Below are 19,892 nucleotides of genomic sequence, written 5' to 3'. Positions count from 1 at the left end.
TTATCAACACAACTGTTCAATTCTACCTGCATAATTCTATTTTATTGATACAATTTACATTTAAACTGTTCAACACAGTGGCAGGACTGCATTACATACTTTGTGAATCAGAATACATAGTCCCAAAACACAAATAGAAAAGAAAAAGAAAAAAGACAGCTGCAGCGATTGGTGCAGATAATTTCAGGTCCTGAAAAATAAATATAGCCTCCTTGACTTTGAATTCGTACGAGAACATGTAATCCTAAAGATAAAAAGTGGAGAAATCCTGAGAATGACCCCTCGGCTCATCAGGGATTTATAGCAGCAGCCTCTGCTTCTTCATAAAAGTTTATGCTTACAAAATGCAGAGAGGTTTCAAGAAGATGTTCAGTAGAGACGCATGCATATCGTGATCCCGTCACCTATGGAAGCATGTGACAATTGGACACGAGGATCAGCTGCAAGTAATTTGTTAAGCTCGATTGTCGACTTCTTGCCTGGTTTCATGAACTCCGGAACCAACCGATCAGGCATTACAACTGTTCCAGCCCAGAGTGTGTTATCATAGACAACCACCCCACCGACCTTTATCAGTTTCATCAGCCTCTCATGGTAGTTCCAATAATTAATCTTGTCTGCATCAACAAATGCAAAGTCGAAACTCCCTTCGTTGTCAGGCTGCAATGCCAAACACACAACCCCCCGCCCCCCCCCCCCCCCCAAAATAAATAAATAAGTAAATAAAATATAAGAGTGAAGACCTTATTGCGGAAAGTAAAATCAAGACAAGCAGAATAAAATGCTAAATGAGAGGATCTTGAGAAAATGAGATCCTCGTGTCAAGCATGCCAGAAAAATAAGATGAAAATGAAACTCATCCCCATGGATGGATATGATGGACCATGTCTTAGTTTGTTTACACGTCATGGAAGAAGAAGATAGAACGAAGCTCATTCTCACATTTTGCAAGAGTTGATCAAGAACTGGTAAAGCCTCAGACTCGATGAAATCAATTTTTTCTGCTACACCAGCTTTCTTAATTATTGGCAATCCAATTTCAAATGTCTCCCGATTTACATCTATGGCCATGATCTGCACTAGTACTGCAAATTGTAAGTAGCTTGATAGATTGAGCATAATATACCCACTGAAGATTATCAATTCAAACCTTGCCATCCTCTGGAATTGTAAGAGCAGTCAGGAGAAGAGAGTATCCTGTGAAAACGCCAACTTCAATAGTCTTTTTTGCATTCACCAGCTTTAACAGCATGGCCATCAGCTGACCTGCATCTGGTGCAGTAGCCATCGTAGCACTAGAAAATGACATGCCAATTATCTTTATGAATGATGAGAGATGAAGTAAAATACTTGTAAGTCTCACACTGATCCATTTTAAAAGCCTAGAGGTTAATTGTTGCTATAAACAAGTACTACTGCACTGGTGAGGTCATTTATATGAGTAATGATAGATACAAGTCACAAATAGACAAGTCACATACAAATCCTTTGTAAAAAAGTGGGTCTCATTAATAAAGAATACTTTTATTTTAATCTTTTTTTTAGAAAGGAGAACGATTACCGAGGGTGGGCAGCAGTAACATGCCTTAGCTCCTTGAGAGGTTCTGGTTCCCGTGGGTACACACTCGTCTCCAAGATATACTGTGATATCATTGAGAAATGAGATTGAAAATCTAGAAAGCAAAAGCAGAGGAAGATTATAGAAGGAGAATGGTAGAGCACCTGGCACAAATCTTCACTCTGCAATAAACCCTTGGTAAGTAATTTTTTAGTATTTTGCTCCATTGCTTCAATAAAGTAACTGAAAAAATTAAAAACCTTTATTTTCCTTCCATTATCCTATATATCAAAACAACATAAAATAATACTTATAAATCTCAGCTCTTTTCCTTTCTCCTCTTTATTTTCTCGGATAGAAAGTTCAATAATACCTTAAACTTATGTGTTCACCAATTTAACGTTAAAACCCTTGTATTGCTATGTGTTTGTTTGTTGAGTCAAATTGTATCTGATTTCAATATTATATAAACCAAAGTGAGATGAAAAGCTAGTTTAAAAATATTAATTTTTTTATTTTTTTTTGGGTCAAGAATCTTGATATAAATGCACTAACTAAATCAAATCAATAATTTGGACTGAATTAACCCATTTAAACAGATCAAAATAAGTTAAAACGGACTATTCTTTAGTGAACCCAGCATAACCAGTCTATTGAACAAGTTATATCAGTGACATGACCGAACTCGTAAAACTAAATTAAATAGATCAGATTAGGGTAGAACCATATATGAGCATACAACCCGATCCATAAATCCGAACAGCCACCCCTACTTTGAGGGGAACGATTCCCTTTCTTTGCCAATGTCCAAATCTTCGGTACCCATTAACCTAATTTCAAAGTTATCATTTAGACTACAACTATCTTATGCAGTTAGTCCCTTCCAATCTAATGATTTGCATATGGTCAGTCTTGCGAATCTTTCTTACAATATTATAAAAAAAGCAAAACCTCAAGTGCTTGCGATTTTCGATTTCTCATGAATGTATCACTTTTTCACTAAGGAAAACAATCAGAGCAGCCAACTTGAACCAAAGGGCTCCAACAAAATCAAAGAAAAAGACAAGTGTATCAGTCGGAACAATCTTATGCCCAAATAACAAAGAAAAAGCAATAGCTGGCCATTTTAGAAGGCAAGCCTTTAACATGGAAAGGGGCTGGATTAGACATATCAAACGTTTAATATGCAAACATTCTAGAAAATCATAGCGTCTAGCAAGAAAAAACTATAAAAGTGGGGTGGGTGGGGCAAATTATAGTTCCCAGATGAAGGGAATGCCTGCCCAAATTACATAGAGGCTAACAAAGTTTGAACCCAACTGCAGATTTATCTATATAAATTATAAAGGTCCGAGAGAGAGAGAGAGAGAGAGAGAGAGAGAGAGAGAGAGAGAGAGTACCAAATATAGTTTGGTGTGAGGAAATGATAGAATTAGGAGACCGAAATTGAATATTGGTTCCACAACCAACACCAAGCAAGTAGTTTTTCCTGGGAGTCTACACCTTGGGAGATATCAACGTCGGAGTCGTTTGTCTGTATCAACAAAGACGCAAAGAAAGAACTTCTGTAATTCATTGTATATTTCTTCCACACATATTTGCATTATGAAGGGATCCTTTTATGGAATAAGGATAAGGTGGATATAGGATCCTTTTATGGAATAAGGATAAGGTGGATATACACAATAGAGGCTGAAGGGATCCTTTATGGAATAAGGATAAGGTGGATATACACATTAGAGGCACAAGTAAACAAATATTTACAGTAGCTGTCAATAACAGAATTCGAATTCTATGGAAAGGTTTCAAGAAGCTTATGTTGCATGCTGAGGTGGTATTTTCATGGTCATCAACTGAGTCATTAATCTTGGAAGGTCCATTTGTGTAGCTTAGGTTCATATGCCCCCGCGAGTCCACTGGGGGAGAAAACACAGTGAGACTCGTTCTTAAAGTAGTAAACATGTCTGCTTCTAATGGCTTGGTGAATATGTTAGCCAGTTGGTCCTTACTGCTACAAAATGACACTTGAGGGGTTTTGGCAGCAATCCTATCCCTCACAAAATGGAAGTCTATGTCGATGTGTTTGGTCCGAAAATGATAAACCAGATTGGGAGTTAAGTACGTGGCTTCCAAATTGTCACACCACAAAATGGGAGTTGTTGATAGTGAGAGACCAAGCTCTTTGATAAGTGTCTATAGCAAAATTAATTCAGCAGTAGTATTAGCTAGTGCTTTATACTCGGCCTCAGTACTTGACCGAGCTACTGTTTGTTGCTTCCAGGAGGTCCATGAAATAAGGTGACGACCTAAAAGGATGCAGAACCCTCCCGTAGAGCGCCTATCATCTGGGCATCCAGCCCAGTCTGCATCCGAATAAGCATGAAGAGAGAAATTTGACTTGTATGAAAAGAACAGGCCATGGTTTAGAGAGTGTTTCAGATAGCAAAGGATACGCTTTACTGTTGTCCAGTGACTAATCTTTGGTTCATACATAAATTGACAGACCCTATTTATAGAGTAAGATATGTCTGGTCTAGTCAGCGAAAGGTATTGTAAGCTGCCAACCATACTTTGAAACAGACTTACATCATCAAACGAAGGAGAATCAAACTTGGATAATTTTGTAGATGCCGACATGGGTGAAGAGATTGAGTTAGCTTCAAGCATATTTGTTTTCTTCAAAATATCCGTGATGTATTTTTTTTTAGAGAAACAAATGCCATCAGACAAGTATGTAAGTTCCAACCCTAGAAAGTAGGACAAACGACCCAAGTTAGAACTGGAAAGGCATTTTTCAGAGAAGTAATGAGACTATCAATAGCAAAAGGGGAGGAAGAAGTGATTACCATGTCGTCTACATAGACGAGAACAAAGATGAAGAAATTTCCTTGATGAAGAATAAATAGTGAAGGATCACCATGTGAGGCTGAGAAGCCGTACTGAAGTAGCCATGAGCTCAATCGAGAGAACCACGCACGGGGCGATTGCTTTAACCCATATATTGCTTTGTTGAGTCTGCAAACGTAGTCCGGTCTTTGTGAGTCAACAAAACCAGGAGGTTGTTGCATAAATACGGTCTCAGCCAGATCGTCGTGGAGGAAGGCGTTTTGGATATCGATTTGTCGAAGAGGCCACTGATTGGAGACTACAATGGAGAGAACTAGCCTAATTGTTGAGGGTTTTACAACAGGACTGAACGTCTCCGTGTAGTCGATTCTGAATTGTTGATGAAACCCCTTAGCAACGAGCCGCGCCTTCCTCCGTTCCAAAGAGTCGTCGGCATGTAACTTAGTCTTGAAGACCCACCTGCAACCAACAAGGTTAGTAGCACAAGATGGTGGAACCAAGGTCCACGTATGGGTCTGAACTAAGGCATCATACTCACGGGACATGGCTTGATGCCAATCGGGAAATTTGGAGGCCACAGAGAAAGAGGAGGGTTCATCGGGTATGGTGGTGGTGGATATGAGACATTGCTTGGTGGGATAGGGAATGGTTCCATCAGAAAATTGGCGAGGTTTAGAGGAATTTGTTTGAGACTTGGTGATTATTTGAGAATGAGGAGGAAGGAGAGAAGTTTGAGTAGTATCGGTTGGAGCATGGGTTTGAGAAGACAATGGAAGTTCTAGTTCTAAAGGAGTGGGAAAGTGGATATGAGATGGGGATTCGTGTGTGACAGGTTGCAGGTTGATGGGTGGTTGTGGGTTACTGGGTTGATGGATTGATGGGTTGATGGGTCGATGTGGGCTTTGTTCAAGCGTAGAAGGTGGGTTGATGGGTTGATGTGGGCTTTGTTCAAGTGTAGACGGTGGGTTGATGGGTTGATTGAAAGAAGGGGAATTAAGAGATGGGCCTGGGCCAAGGATGGATGATGGAAGCATTGGAAGGTTAACAGTCGGCTTGGTGGGCTGTGTGTGTTTGACAGACGATGAAGAGTAAGGAAACAAGTGTTCAACAAATGTGACATCACGAGAGATGTACAAACGATGATTTTTGAGATCGAGACATTTGTATCCTTTGTGAGAAGGGCTATAGCCAAAAAAAAAAAGACATGGGGTGGAGCGAAAGTGTAGTTTATGATGATTGTAGGGTTGAAGATTTGGCCAACAGAGACATCCAAAAATTTTTAGAAATTTATAATCAGGTGGTTTATGATAAACCATAAGGTATGGGGATTTATTTTGAAGGACAGGAGTGGGTAGTAAGTTAATTAAGTATGTTGCAGTTTCAAATGCATCACTCCAAAAGGATAATGAAAGTGAGAAAGTAAGGTGAGGCCAGTTTCAACAATGTGTCTGTGTTTACATTCAACCAGTCCATTCTGTTGATGAGTGTGAGGACAAGAGAAGCGATGAGTAATTCCAAGAGATTTGCACAAGGATGTGAGGGGGTGAAATTCACCTCCAGCATCCATTTGAATGGAAATGATTTTAGAGTTAAAAAATTGCTCAACAAATTTAATAAAAGCAGTGAAAGTTTGCAACACATCGGACTTTAATTTAATTGGAAAGCACCAGGTGAATCTGGTGAAATGGTCTACAATGGATAAGTAATATGAAAAAACCATTTCTGGAAAGTAAAGGGGCTGGGCCCCATACATCAGCCCAGATAAGTTGAAGGGGTTTGTTTGTCCGAGTGTTGCTTGAGGAGAATGGTAGTTGGTGAGCTTTGGCTAAAGGACAGTCGGAGCAGAAGAAGACAGAGTCATTGGAGACAAAAGGCAAATGGTTGGTGCGCACTACGCGTGAGACAATATCAAGAGACGGATGGCCCATGCGTTTGTGCCACTGACAGAGGGAAGCTTTTTCACCGAGATGGGTGGAGGGAGCAGATGATGGCGACGCCGGTGGAAAGTGGTACAAGCCGTCACGAAGAGGACCGCTGATGAGGGGTGAATTGGTCCGTTTGTCCTTCACCACAAAATGGGTAGAGTGGAATTCAAAAAAGCAAGAATTGTCAGTACAAAATTGAGCAACAGAGACCAGATTCTTTATGATTGAAGGGACATGCAGTAAATTACAAAGATGAAAGGAAGAAAAACGAGTTTGAAGAGAGGATTCACCAATATTGTTGATGGGTAAGCCAAAGCCATTGCCTACCCGTATTTGCTCAGTTCCACTGTAAGCTTCTGAGGAGAGGTTGAGATTAGATAGGTCATGTGTTATGTGGTGGGTTGCAGCAGATTCGGGGTACCATGTGGAGTCAGGGGTGGTGAAAGGAGCAGTGTAATTTGTTGAAAAGGAGCGTGGAGGTTCGTATTGGTAGGAGTGATCAAAACAGGAGTAACACTGGAGTGCAACATGGCCAGGTTTATTGCAAACTTGGCACGTTGGACGATTTGAGTTGTAGGTGGAGGGAGGTTGGTGTGTAGGAGCAGAACGCCCTCTGTTTGATGAGAATCGATTTTGGCCTCTATTGAAACGGCCTCCACGATTTGAGGATCGAAACTATTAGAAGTGAGGTTGGCAGAGGGCTCGAAAGGATTGAGGGAGCTGGAATTGTTACGGAAGAGATGAGACATGCAATTTCTATGGATAAGGAGGAGATGGTAGAACTCTTGAGAGGTGATGGGATCCGATCTGGTGGTTATGGAGGTAATGAAAGATTCGTATGAAGGACCAAGGCCATTTAGTAAATAAGTGATGAATTCTTTAGCAGTCATGGTGTTGGAGAGCATGCGAACTTTATTGAAGAACTCAGAAATGGATTGTTCACCTTGGGATAAATTGGTAAGTTGGAAGCAAATTTGAAATTCTTTTGCCTGTGAAATAGAGCTGAACATGGACTCAAAAGTGAGCCATAGTTCACGAGAGGTTTTGGAACGAATAACATGACCAATAACTGAGTCAATGAGGGATGAGAATAGGATACTAAGAATAGCTTGGTCAATTCGACTCCATGAGAGATATTCTGAGTTGGATTTTGGTGGAGAGTCCGTAGAGGAAGTGGGAAGGGTAACAGATGGGGCAATTGTTGTACCATCAATGTAAGAGAAGAGGTCTTGGCCTCGAAGATAGGCGGAGATTTGAACTTGTCATGAGAGATAGTTATCGTGACTGAGTTTTATAGACACTACATGAGATATGGGAGAAAGTTTGGGAGGTTCTGTGGCCATTGTGAGGATTGGATCAAGAGACTGCTAGTCAGCAGCTCTGATACCATATCAAAAAAGATGCAAAGAAAAAACTTCTGTAATTCATTGTATATTTCTTCCACACATATTTTGCATTATGAAGGGATCCTTTTATAGAACAAGGATAAGGTGGATATACACATGAGAGGTACAGGTAAAGAAATATTTACAATGGCTGTCAATAACAAAATTCGAGTTCTATGGAAAGGTTTAAAGAAGCTTATGTTGCTGAGGTGGTATTTTCATAGTCATCAACTGAGTCATTATTATTAAGAGGTCCATTTGTGTAGCTTAGGTTGATAGTCTGCCAGCGTGATACATCGGAATATACGCCAAAGAACCCTTCTACTCATCGTTCTATTATGAACCTGACAGGCTGGCAATTTATTAAATGATGTAGGTTGCCCTTGTTAAACTCTACGTTGTGGCATAGAGTGCCATGTAGTTAAAAGGGTGATTTTAGTCTTTTAAATTGCAGTCGGTTTACGAGGGTAAGAAACGGGTATTTAGTGGGAAAAATAAAGGGGGAGAAGGCATTCTGAATTGTCGTCTTGTATCTGGAAATTTCCATTAGAGGTTTTGGAATTGCCTCGAACTAATTCTTGGAGAGTCTGAACGTATGAAATCTTTGAAACATTTCCACAACCACCTTTCGGTCATCTCATTATTTCATTACAGCAACCATTTGTTTACATTTCATTCATACACCAAGCTACTTTATTTTTTATTTTATTTTTTAAACTAAAGTAATACTTCTACTTATTATCCATCTACTAAATATTTAATGAGAGAAAAAAAATATAAATACAAATAAAAAAAATTATATGTGATGTACAGTATAGAAATTATGAATAAAACTTTTCTACCCAAAACGTAGAAATTTCCTCTCTTTTATTTTTCTGAGAATAAAGCTCTATATGTTCATGAATAAGGTTATTCTAGGCTCTAGTGGCCAACGTGACGTCCCCAATAAACTCCATTTTATACTCTGAAATCCACTCAATAATTATCAAATTTCGTTTTCAGAAATGCCGGACTGATGCCAACCACTAGCTATATTTAAGTAGCATATGAAGTGGACAGATCTCCCGTTCGTTTTATGAAGATAGTAATCTCCCAATATCAGTCTAGGCGTATAGAATCATAGATTGATGACATTCATATCTAAACGCTGGAGAAGGATCAGAAAACTTTTTACACAACTCAACAGATTCAAGGTAGGTTTCAAAAAAAAAAAAATTGCTATATTCTATATCCTTATCTCCTGACATTATCTATCATATCTTAGAACATAAGAGTTGACACAATAATTGCATCTTGTATTAGAGCATTCTCAAGTATCTTTTCATCATCAAGCAAGCCAGCCTTCTGAAATCCAAGAGCAACCCACAAATAGATAAGACATTAGTATGGATTCTTACGAATGTTCATTCTTACAATTTTAAACCCAATCAAATGAGCACATTCTATTACATTACACCAATGTGCAAACAAATGTGCCCTTCTATTTCACTATTTGCTTAAAAAAGAAGGGAATTATAGAAAAAAGAAAAATGATCATAATAATTTAACAATCGGCTCGTTTTGGACAGGAGACTTTCATCTTACACATCCTATAACCAAGTTCATTTAAATCTCAGATAAAGAAGTTAATTACAACACCACCAATTCTATAATGATAATTATAGCCATAATAATCACGTAAAAATAGACTATATTTTATTATTTTATGTGCAAGTAACTAAATTCATTCGCTACTCCGTCGTAGAGACTGGAATTTTGCAGCTAGGGTATCGTAGTCAGGAAGCTTTGGGTGAACATGACTAGCCTTTTCTGTAGGTGGAGTCTCCATACTCGGACTTGCAGATTCTGAAATTTTGGAGCTACCTGATGTTTGTGTCTTTGGAAGAGAACTGGAGGAGTATTTCCTTGTGGATGACTTTAAACTTTCCTCATTCAAGGACCTCTTGGATGCTGGCATTGGCTTAGAAGTTGACTGCTCTGCTGTCACATGCCGCTCAGAACTTCCCAAATGATCCAAGCTCTTGGTCTGGGACATGGGCTTTGCTGGAACTTCGGTAGCATGGGAGCTCCTCGAAGAGGATTTCCTTCTCGCTCCATAGTCAGGAGTCAATGACGCCTCAGAACCATCTGTAGCCTTCAAATAAGAACTCCTTGTACTTGAAGAAGGAGCTTTTGTCCTTCGCGAAAACACAGTAATTGGGCGTACATTCCTGGTGGAAGCCTGTTTAGGAAGATCTTCCTCAGAATCACTAGTATCTACATCAAAATATGGAATTGGGATATTTGAGCTTGAATTCTTATTGAGTTCAGTTCCTAGTTTCCGATTGTATGGCTCTTGATTGATACTAATATTCTGTGGTGAGAGTTGCTCTGAATCATCATTATCAGAATCAGAAGAGAAGACCAGATCTTTTGAGCTCGGTTCTTTACTTTGTTTTGAAGTTACTTTCTGATTGTGTGGCTCTTGATTGTGAGCATCAGGATTAATTGTAGTCCTGACCATTACTGAAGAAGAAAATTGCTCAATCTTGGAAGAAGAATCGCCTGATGCTTGTTTGAATAATGAGGCATGGCCTGATTGATCCCGAGAATAAGGTGGACGCCTGAGACCCTTATTCCGAAGGCCTCCTGTTAACTTTCCAAACCTCAACTCGTTACCACTTTCTAAACTAGACTCTTTCAGAAGTTCATTATCTTTCCAAGTATCCGGTAACTGTGGCATGTGCTCCTTGTCCTCAATCCTGGAATGCAATCCAGTTATCTCATGTTTTGAAGATGGCAGGTCACTATTACCAAACTTTCTATCAGATACAGCGTGAAACTCTTTTCCTTGGTTTTTTTCGAGGCGTACTTCCATGGGATCCGAATCAACTGACGAGGGTGGCAACAATGGCTCTCTCTTATATGCCACATGTTCCATCTCTGCAGATGAGGATCCTATTAAACCATGACTTGCACTCTTGTTCAACTCAGAATTTCTTTCGTAATCATCCTGTTTGCTAGGATATATACCAGGCTCCGTATTCGCAACAAACTTTGATTTCTCTAGATTCTCATTATCATCTGAACTTTGGTCATCTGAATTGTCATACGTTGCATCCAACGAGTCACGTGGTTCTGTAGGAACTGTATAACTTTCAGGAAATACATGTGTAGAATGCTGCCCACTGAAAGAATGTGATTGAGAAATGGACTTTTCAAATGGTTCTTCCATGTTTTTCCCGTGTCTCCAAGTATCTGTATTTTGTAAGAGATTTACAGCTGATTTTCTACCTGGAGATGAAAAATACAAACTCGATTCTTGTCCCTTGAATTCATTTTGTACATCGAATTTATAGTCATCACCATCATCTGAGCCATATTCATCAAAAACTACAGAACCCTTGTCATAAGAAGTTGTCTTCTCATTGTCACTATGGCTGTTTCCTTCATCAATAACAAAAGGTCTCTGACCAACATCACTCCCTAACTTCGTGTGGTTCAAATTCAAATTATCATTGTGGTCATTAATAAAAGTGTGAGAATAAGAATCAGAAGAAGCTCTGCTGGATTGCCTTCTGGTCCCTAAATCTCCAATATAATTAACCTTCTCAGATTCTGTACCATCATTCAGCTCACCAAAAAATTCTATCTCATTGTTGCTGTTCTCAGATTCTGTATCATCATTCAGTTCACCTAAAATTTTTATCTCATTGTTGCTAGATTGTTTCTTCAAGCTTACTCCACCTAAAGATTCTCTGTTCTTCAGCTCAGACAAAGTCTTTTGAGGATATCTATCTGTCTCTTGGGAAATATTTGCCAATGGATTCTTATAAATGGAAGCTGTAGTTGACTTCGAGGAAGCTGACCAGGTATATGTAGCATTGTCCTTATGCTCATCCCTGTAAAAGCTTTCAGTTGCTCCAGCCAGGATATCTCGTTCAGCGTGATCAATTTGCTCATCATGTATTGAAGAAATTCTTCCAGGAAAGGCATTACTAACTGGACGTTTGGCAAGGTGTTCACCTTGAGATTCGGAAGCAGAATATTTTTGAGACCCTTCACCGCTTAGCACATCAGTAGAAGACTTGTGTGATTTCATAGAATATTGCTTAATGACCTTCGCACGGCTAGAAAGCTCTGCAGCTGCTCTGGCAGCCATACTTGCTCGCTCTGCCGATTCAGCAGCAGCCTGTGCAGCAGCAGTAGCATCCTTAAATTCCATATTCCAATTCTGCCTACCCATTGAAGGAGCATCGCCACTGCCAGAATATGAATGCCTAGACTCTGTCTCTTCAGTTTCATTTCCTAAATGACAGAGAACACCATAAATCCACTTTGAGAGATAATAGATATACAAAACTGGCTCTATGTGAGACCTTAAAGGAATAAGCGTTTACCATCTTTAAATGAATAATCACATACCTGAAGATCCCATATCTGCTTGAAAAGTGCCAAATGTTGCACCTCCTTCAGCCCCAATATCTGAATCAGAATTTCGCAAGCGAGATGATGATCTTGCATTGTGCTCAAAGAAATTTCCAGGTACATCATGTTTAGGCAGAATTGGAACACTAGGAGGTCCCTTGCCATCATGAATAGATGGAACTTGGACATGAGGCTCCACATATATTTTACTGGCCTTCTCAAAAGTGTTTGGTCCATTCTGATCAAACATTTCAAAATTGTATTAATAGACAAAGCAAGTAAATTAAAGTATGGAATAATTGAAATGATCAAATCTTACCAGAATATCCTCAGGGGGCCTGGTATCTTGCTCCTCTAAGGAGTTAGGATCCCATTTGACATTATGTTCCTCAGCAATGGTACTCAAGATTTTCATCTTGGTCTGGCCATCAGGTGCTTTGGCTGATAATTTCTCAACCAACTGAATAAGACAACATTGTAAATAAGCAGTAACATCGAAGAAAGAAAAAAGCAGTAACACCAACTACCATTGATCTTTGACAGATTATACACCACCATCAGTAATTTCAACCATCCAATAATAATCACACACACTGTCTGAAAACTTACCATACGGCCTACACCACAATCTGGACGTAATTCAATTGCAGAAGAGACAAAATCTTTTCCATATTTAGCAGTAAACTGTTTGCGAATATCCATTAGCTCGGGAATGTCTGCACATCTTGGAGCTGCAAATATTACGCTTGAAATTGCTTCCTTCAGATCAATGGGACAGTTTCTGGAAATATACAAAATAGGTCACTACAATGCGAGCTCTCAAAACCCAAGAAAAAAAAAGTATGACCAAAAAAGACTACGTTATTTTGACAGAATTATCTTCCTAAGCACGGGTAAGAGAAAATTCCATACACCCTACCCTTCACGGATAACATCATAATGTTGACATTTACTTCTAATGGCTTTATAAGTCAAATGTCAACCTAAGTCCAAGATGTTATACTGAATCTAACACGAGAGCACTTAAGGACTGTAATTCATGTCTCACACAGCAGGAAAGAACTCAAATTGTATTGGCACAGAAATACTTTAAAGCCACAAAATTAGACAGGATTTTAAACAAGAGCATAAATCTCCGACATGAAAACTCCAACAAAATGTAATATTATTTGAGATAATAATTATGTTTTTCTATACATTTACATACTTTTGTGACTCAATGATTGATAGACGTGCCACAATAAGTTCGCAGTATATCTCAATAAGTTCATATGCTGCTGTTGTCTTCTCCTCCCTGACAACATGTTCAACCTGAGACACAGCACAAAAAGTTAAGATTCGGTTTGGTAAAACAAAAATTTCATCTCAAACTCAAAATTCTCATCTCATCATTACAACTTTCCCAAATCCTCATACAAAATATAATAAATAATTCAACTTTTTCAAATCCCAAAACAATAATAATATTAAAATATAATGTTTTAATATTTCATCTTAAACTCAAAATTTTCATCCGACTTACCAAGCAGAACCTAAATCACCATAAAAGGAGAACAAGAAGAAGAAAGGGACAAAAGGCATACAGTTCCTTTAAATGAAACCTTAACAAAAGAAGAACCACCAAAACAAAGATATAATTCACCATTAACGTAAGACCTCATATGTTGTTAATCTTTGTTAATTTGCTACTTAAGCCCATACCTATAAAAAAAAAAATTGCTACTAAAGCCCAATAAAAGCCAAAATGATGGCCTCAAATAAACCACTATAGAAAAGTGGAAAGATCTTGGTCCTGGTAGATTTAATACCACTGGAGCTGCCAAAACCAGGAAACTGTTCGCTTCATGTCCATCACATATTTCTTTCCAAAAAGCAGCTTTAGATTAAGATAATATCCGTACGAATGATAGTCAACCAAAACTAATACCTCCACAGATGACTCGAAAACGTTCGAATGATTATCAAACTATAATAAGCATACTATAATCAAACTGTCATAACAAACCCGAATTCTGGCAGTCCGGTCTTGCCCAGATTCGAGCAACTGGGCTACTTCCCTCTTCAGCTGCTTTAGCTGTGCTTCCCTCTTATTCTTCAACAGCTTTATGCGCGACACCGCAAGCTTCAACGCTGTTTTGCTGCAACAGAAACCAGCGATTCAAATCCAACAAATTAAAATTCATTCCGTCAATCAAATAGTAGAATACGCCGCCGGAAGGGGTTGGAAAGGACAAACATTGCTATGATTCAAAAGAAAGAAGCACGCAACAGAGAATCTGTTTGGTTTCAGAGAAAGCTTGGGGATCTGACAACAGCCAAGTCAACCGGAACCCGATTCATTAACCCCAAAATTTGTTTCATTTCCAAGGATTTCTCAGAACCCAAACAGAGACTGAAAATTAATAGCCAAAAAGAAAACAAAGAGAGAAAACATAGGAGAAATTACCATTTGGCGGGCTTGAAACTCCTATGTAGCATAGACATAGCTACACAAAGTAGATACCAAAAAATTCAGATCCTTCGAGTTGCAGAACAAACGTCGCAAAATTAGGAATCGGACACGGAAGGAACCGATACGCGGTTTAGATTATTCGTAATTGATGTTTGATAGCGGGATTCAAACCACAGAGAGAGAGAGAGAGAGAGAAGAGGAATCGTCGAGGCGACGGAAGTTGAAAACGGAATTGAATGGGACTTAGCGGTACCGATTATTAAAGTGCCAATGAAATTACATTTTATAGTTTTTTTTATTCCGTAAGTTTTGGTAAGGAAGAAACAAGGCACACCGTTTCGCCAATTCTATTTGATAAATAAATAAATTTATTTCGTAAATTTTATATATATTCCTATTTTAAAAAAAATATACTTTACGACTGTATAAATTTTTTTTTTTGATAAAATTTAAAAATTTCTTAAGTACGTTTTGAATTGTAAAATAAGATAAGATGATTTTAAATAAAAATTAAAAATAAAATAAAATAAAATATTATTTTTTAATATTATTATTATTTTAAAAATTAAATTATTTATTATATTTTATATAAAAATCTAAAAGAAATAAAATAAAATATTTCAGACTTAAACGCGTGGGGGCTCAAGAGATTTCTTTGCACGTGAGTTTACATTACATTTTCCTTGCTAGATTGGTGAAAGCGAAGCCATTAATTTATACTGTGGCTTTTTATCACATCAATAATTACAAATTCTTTTTTGATTTACCTGGAATTGAAAACAACTTGTTACCCACTTTCTTTTCTTTCGATTCTTTCCTATCAATCAGGAAAAGACAAAAGATGCACTCGGAAACGATGGGCATTATTACGGTACACGTTATCTCTAATTTATCAATTTTTTTGGTATTATAATCTTCAAGTTATTAAAATTATCAGTAACACCTAAAAATTTAAAACATAAATTACGGGGTACACTTTTTGCTAAAATCAACTTTAACATCATGTCACCTCACACATTTAATTTTTTATTATTATCTCTACAAACTTACAACTTATGTTTCCAATTTAAAATATTGAGTAGAAGTTTTGAGAGGGTCCGACTGTCCGAGTGCAATTTCCCCAAATCTGAATTATACTATAATAAGATAATTAACCATTAAAAATTTCTAGAAAGCTTGAGTAAGCTTGATTTAATTTGTATGCATGTCATTTTGAAAAGAGTAATATTACTTGTCATTTTGTTCTCTTAAAATTACTACTAAAACAATCATACTTTTTTTAAAAAAAAATATTTTTAAACATCTTTAAATATTTTTAAAAATATATTAATTTATTAATAATTATTTACTTAACCATTAAAAAAATTAAATATACAAACGGTGAAGATGAAAAGATAAAACTAAAGCCATTTAACATTTTTCTTTATGGAAACAGATAATGAAAAGGATAGGTACATCGACAAAGTTTTTTTATTTTTTTATTTTTTCCAAAGATTGTATTTATTTATTTATTATTTATTATTTATTTTTGGTTTTTTATATATTTTTAAAAATATATATATAAAATACTTTAAAAAAAATTATACTTCAATAGCCACCTTTTATGGCTACTCTAGCACCCCGAAGGCCCGGCCCGGCCCGAACAAACAATTAGCGTGTTTTTTTTGGATCCTCTTTTCTTCCCAGAGGTACACGCGGCTTCTTGAATCATGTGTATAAACTGTAGAACAACAGCGGTCAAATCGAAAGAGGCGACTCTGACTAAGCGAAAAGGGCGAATGCAAAGCAATTATTACCGGTCTTCTTTCTTGTCGCCTTCTTCCAATCTTCCTCCGCATCCTCCCCTCTAATGAATTTCTCACACATGGGCCCAACCAAAAAAAAAAAATCACCTTGTGTCATAAAAACATACTAATCCAATCTATCGTTACGACGTTATATGCGCATCTCAACAACCCACACCAGCTCCCAAACATACATGATACATCTTGAAGAAAAAGCCTGATTTCTTTTGCCACAAATTCTATCTATACATCACGCGGAAAGGAAGAAAAGAAGGGGAAGAGAAATTGACATGATTTTTTATCTCAAAACTGGGGAACACAACCCAAACCAGATTGGACTATCGGATCCACATATTGATAATTAACAAAGTTCCATATCTGTAAAATCAGATTCAACCATTTTTTTTCCCTAATATTTTGCTAAATGATTTCGAATTTAAGTAGCCCTCAATTTGGCAAGTCAGAGTTCAAACTTCGAATTAGTTAACTGGCTCATTAAGATGGCCAAATCCATACCCTGGACCATGGTAGCCACAGCTGTCTCATAAGGACACTCCCGAGAGAATCCGACCTTCCCAGATTTCTGTACTTTCTTTATGCAGCTCTTAAACTTCTCATGACATTTCACATTGTTCAAACCTGCAAAACCCATTTTTATTGATCAGATGTAAAAGAAACAACACAATCACTTGGGGAAGATCTATAATCACCAGTGACAAACAGACCAATAATTTCTATAACAATTTCTATAATAATTACTGATCATAACTGGAAAAAAAAAAAAAAACCATCTTGGTTTCTTCAAAGATATCATTTTTCTTTTCCTTGACAAGTTATCCAATGCTTTCTCACCCTACGAAATTCCCTAGGCATTGCAGTCTTCCTCGCCTCCACACGTATAAGCTATATGCAGATAAGCACCTACATAACTGTAGTCTTGTTTTGTGTGTGTATGCATGTTTGTCAAAGCAAGTCGTAAGTCTTGTTTCTTGTAACATTATAAGTATCAGAACTGCTGGACTAAATCTAACACTAACAAAACCTATTCAAAAACAGAAAGCATAGTGTTTGGATGGAGAAAAGGTTTATCTTAGGTTGTAGTGTTTGTTTCATACAGTCGTACACGCTTAAGCTTTGATATTCGATACTTTAAGAGCTTTGGGGATTCGTATCAAGAAGCCCATAATTCCACATACATCTCAAATGAACACTCTTATTAGCAGCAAACTAAATTAATTTGGACTTCAATATATATTTTTTGTCGGATTCAATGGAACTTGCCTGAGATCAAAATAATTAACTTTGCGGAAAATTTATACAAACTAATAGCACTAGTTTTTACATTTTTTAGAAACCTTTGGGGCCCCCCAAAAGGCTAATGTAGGTCTGCCCTTCCATACAGGGCGATTATACTGGAGCATGCTGGATCTTGGAGGTGGCCTCAACATAATTATTGTGCAAGCAGGATTCAGAAATACAATTTTCAGCCGTAAAAATATGATCCTTAATATAATGTCATCATATTCACATTTCTACGATTTTTGTGTTACATGCAATCAACCATTTTTAAGCTGGTACAATAGTGCAGATATCAGTTTATGCTGGTCACAAGGTGCTACCCTTTGTCCTTTCCTCACTGGATAATAAACCAAAAAAGTAAATGTGTTCTCGAAATAACGTGAATCTGTCTTGAAAAAAAAAAAAAAACATATAATCATAATAACTTCCATCTTTCAAAATCCACCGAGATTAAAAGAAAAACAACAATGACACCAATCCACCATGAAGTCCCCCAACTATAACCACAGAGTTTATTCGTTTTTCAGCTGAAACAACCTGCAAAGAAAATGGCATGAAAAGGACCTAATTGCTTTCCAGAAGCCAACATCCCCTTGAATCAATTAAATCAAAGTCAGGCATATGAATATTAATCTTCTGAACCATCATTCTGCAACGTCTTCTTCATGCTAAACATTTTAGCCTTTATATAACATAGACCATTCTCTCAAAAATATAACATAGACCAGAAACATGTGAATCATTTGTTTTTTTTTTTTTTTTGGTTTCTCCATTTCATTTGACACCGAAGATTTACAATTATTATAGCTATACGAATAACACATTGAACAGTTAATATAAAGCAATCTAGAGCTTAAATTCTACTCTAAAGATCATACTTTTACCATGCTTATGACCATATAACATGCAATGGACATGTGTTAATTTCCTCTTTCAGCAGAACTACTCAAATTTATCTGTAGGAAATTCAATACAAAAATATCTATAAAAAAGAATGTCTCAAACATTTGCAAAGCCGATGTTTATGAATACAAATCCAATAGATATGTAGAAATGTACCATGTTTTCCGACGCATTCGTCGTGAATTTTGCAACAAGCATCGACATCATCGCACGGTTTTTCTCCGGGACAACCGGTCCACCCTACCCCGCAGTACTTCCCGTATCTTATCCCAGCATCTAGCATTCCAACAATTATAAAAAATTTAAAAAAAAAAAAAATTTAAAAAAAAAAAAAAACGAAAAGAGAAAACGAACTTTCGTAATCGAATGAACAAATAAACAGGTAACGAGAGATTTTAGATAAATTAATAAAGGTAGTAGAAGGATCTGGATCGGGCTTACTATCGCAATTCTTGGCAACACAGGTTCTGCTGCACGTTACCTGTTGCTCAAGAGAGTCGGAAATTAAAGTTTTCAGGAATGGGTTTTTAAGATCCGAAAATTCTCAATGGAGTAGTTACGTTTTCGCTGTAAACAAACAGAGAGAGAGAGATTTACCTCGGAGTTATTGATAGAGCACTCGGCGAAGAAGGTGAGAAAGGTGAAAACGAGGGCCAATGCCACGGACACATGGGAGAATCCGGCACCACGCAGCATTTCCGCTGGCAAAATTGAGTCGTCGGGCACCTTCCCCTTACGATTCGTTCCTGTCGTGGTCGTCGTCGGTATCTTCTCGATTCCTATTCTATATTCCAAGGTCCTTTCTTAACGAACCAAGGAAAGTGGCGAACTTACAAAAAAAACCTTCAATTAAATAAAATTATAATAAGTAAATAATTTGTTAATAAAAATTAGAGTTATACTACTCATAAGCTCCACAAACCATACATCTTATCTTTTTTATTTTTTAAAATTTTTTTAAATTTATTATTTTTAAACTAATTAAATTTTTCTACTCATTATCCATATACCAAACATTTGCACAAAAAAAAAAATTAAAAAAAAAATAAAAAAATATGTGGTATGTGGTGTATAGGCTTAATTTAGAATTTTTCAAAAAATTATAATTGATATACTATTTTTTAAGACATAGTACTATTAATCTGATTTTGGTAATTACGATAAACAAAAAATGAGTATTAACAACTAGTATACACGTTGAACTTTAGGGCTGATTTGGTTAACATTATCTCATCTCATCTCATACAATTATTATAATTTTTTAAAATTTTTATACAAAATATAATGAACAATTTAATTATTCAAATTTCAAAACTAAACTAATATTAAAAG

General features: G+C 37.0%; 3 protein-coding genes across 6 annotated transcripts; all 3 read right to left on the bottom strand.

Annotated features, from left to right (window-relative positions):
• Nucleotides 1–15: 15 nt before the first annotated feature.
• Nucleotides 16–3,220, bottom strand: LOC122306066 (probable caffeoyl-CoA O-methyltransferase At4g26220). 4 transcript variants are annotated; one of them, XM_043118426.1, is made up of 6 exons: nt 2,959–3,220; nt 1,723–1,787; nt 1,586–1,641; nt 1,151–1,295; nt 943–1,074; nt 16–660 (listed from the first exon to the last, which is right to left on the bottom strand). In XM_043118426.1, exons 2-6 carry the CDS (start codon nt 1,783–1,785, stop codon nt 370–372), a joined length of 687 nt encoding a protein of 228 aa, XP_042974360.1. In that variant the 5' UTR covers nt 1,786–1,787; nt 2,959–3,220; the 3' UTR covers nt 16–369. The 4 variants fall into 4 exon arrangements, with proteins under 4 accessions (XP_042974360.1, XP_042974359.1, XP_042974358.1 ...); XM_043118425.1 differs by having other exon boundaries at nt 1,723–1,801; nt 2,959–3,219; XM_043118424.1 differs by having other exon boundaries at nt 1,562–1,641; nt 2,959–3,215.
• Nucleotides 3,221–9,060: 5,840 nt separating this feature from the next.
• LOC122308082 lies at nt 9,061–14,844 on the bottom strand. The gene is made up of 7 exons (XM_043121242.1): nt 14,569–14,844; nt 14,128–14,260; nt 13,330–13,433; nt 12,732–12,903; nt 12,442–12,582; nt 12,120–12,360; nt 9,061–12,002 (listed from the first exon to the last, which is right to left on the bottom strand). The coding sequence occupies exons 1-7, from the start codon at nt 14,604–14,606 to the stop codon at nt 9,439–9,441; spliced, it is 3,393 nt and encodes a 1,130-aa protein (XP_042977176.1). The 5' UTR covers nt 14,607–14,844; the 3' UTR covers nt 9,061–9,438.
• Nucleotides 14,845–16,562: 1,718 nt separating this feature from the next.
• On the bottom strand, nt 16,563–19,381 carry LOC122306798 (probable phospholipase A2 homolog 1). The gene is made up of 4 exons (XM_043119315.1): nt 19,158–19,381; nt 19,002–19,041; nt 18,717–18,836; nt 16,563–16,997 (listed from the first exon to the last, which is right to left on the bottom strand). Exons 1-4 carry the CDS (start codon nt 19,254–19,256, stop codon nt 16,819–16,821), a joined length of 438 nt encoding a protein of 145 aa, XP_042975249.1. The 5' UTR covers nt 19,257–19,381; the 3' UTR covers nt 16,563–16,818.
• Nucleotides 19,382–19,892: the final 511 nt, after the last annotated feature.

The sequence above is a fragment of the Carya illinoinensis genome, chromosome 4, assembly GCF_018687715.1.
Source record: "Carya illinoinensis cultivar Pawnee chromosome 4, C.illinoinensisPawnee_v1, whole genome shotgun sequence".
Classification (NCBI taxonomy): Eukaryota; Viridiplantae; Streptophyta; class Magnoliopsida; order Fagales; family Juglandaceae; genus Carya; species Carya illinoinensis.
This window is presented reverse-complemented; position numbering and strand designations above follow the sequence as displayed.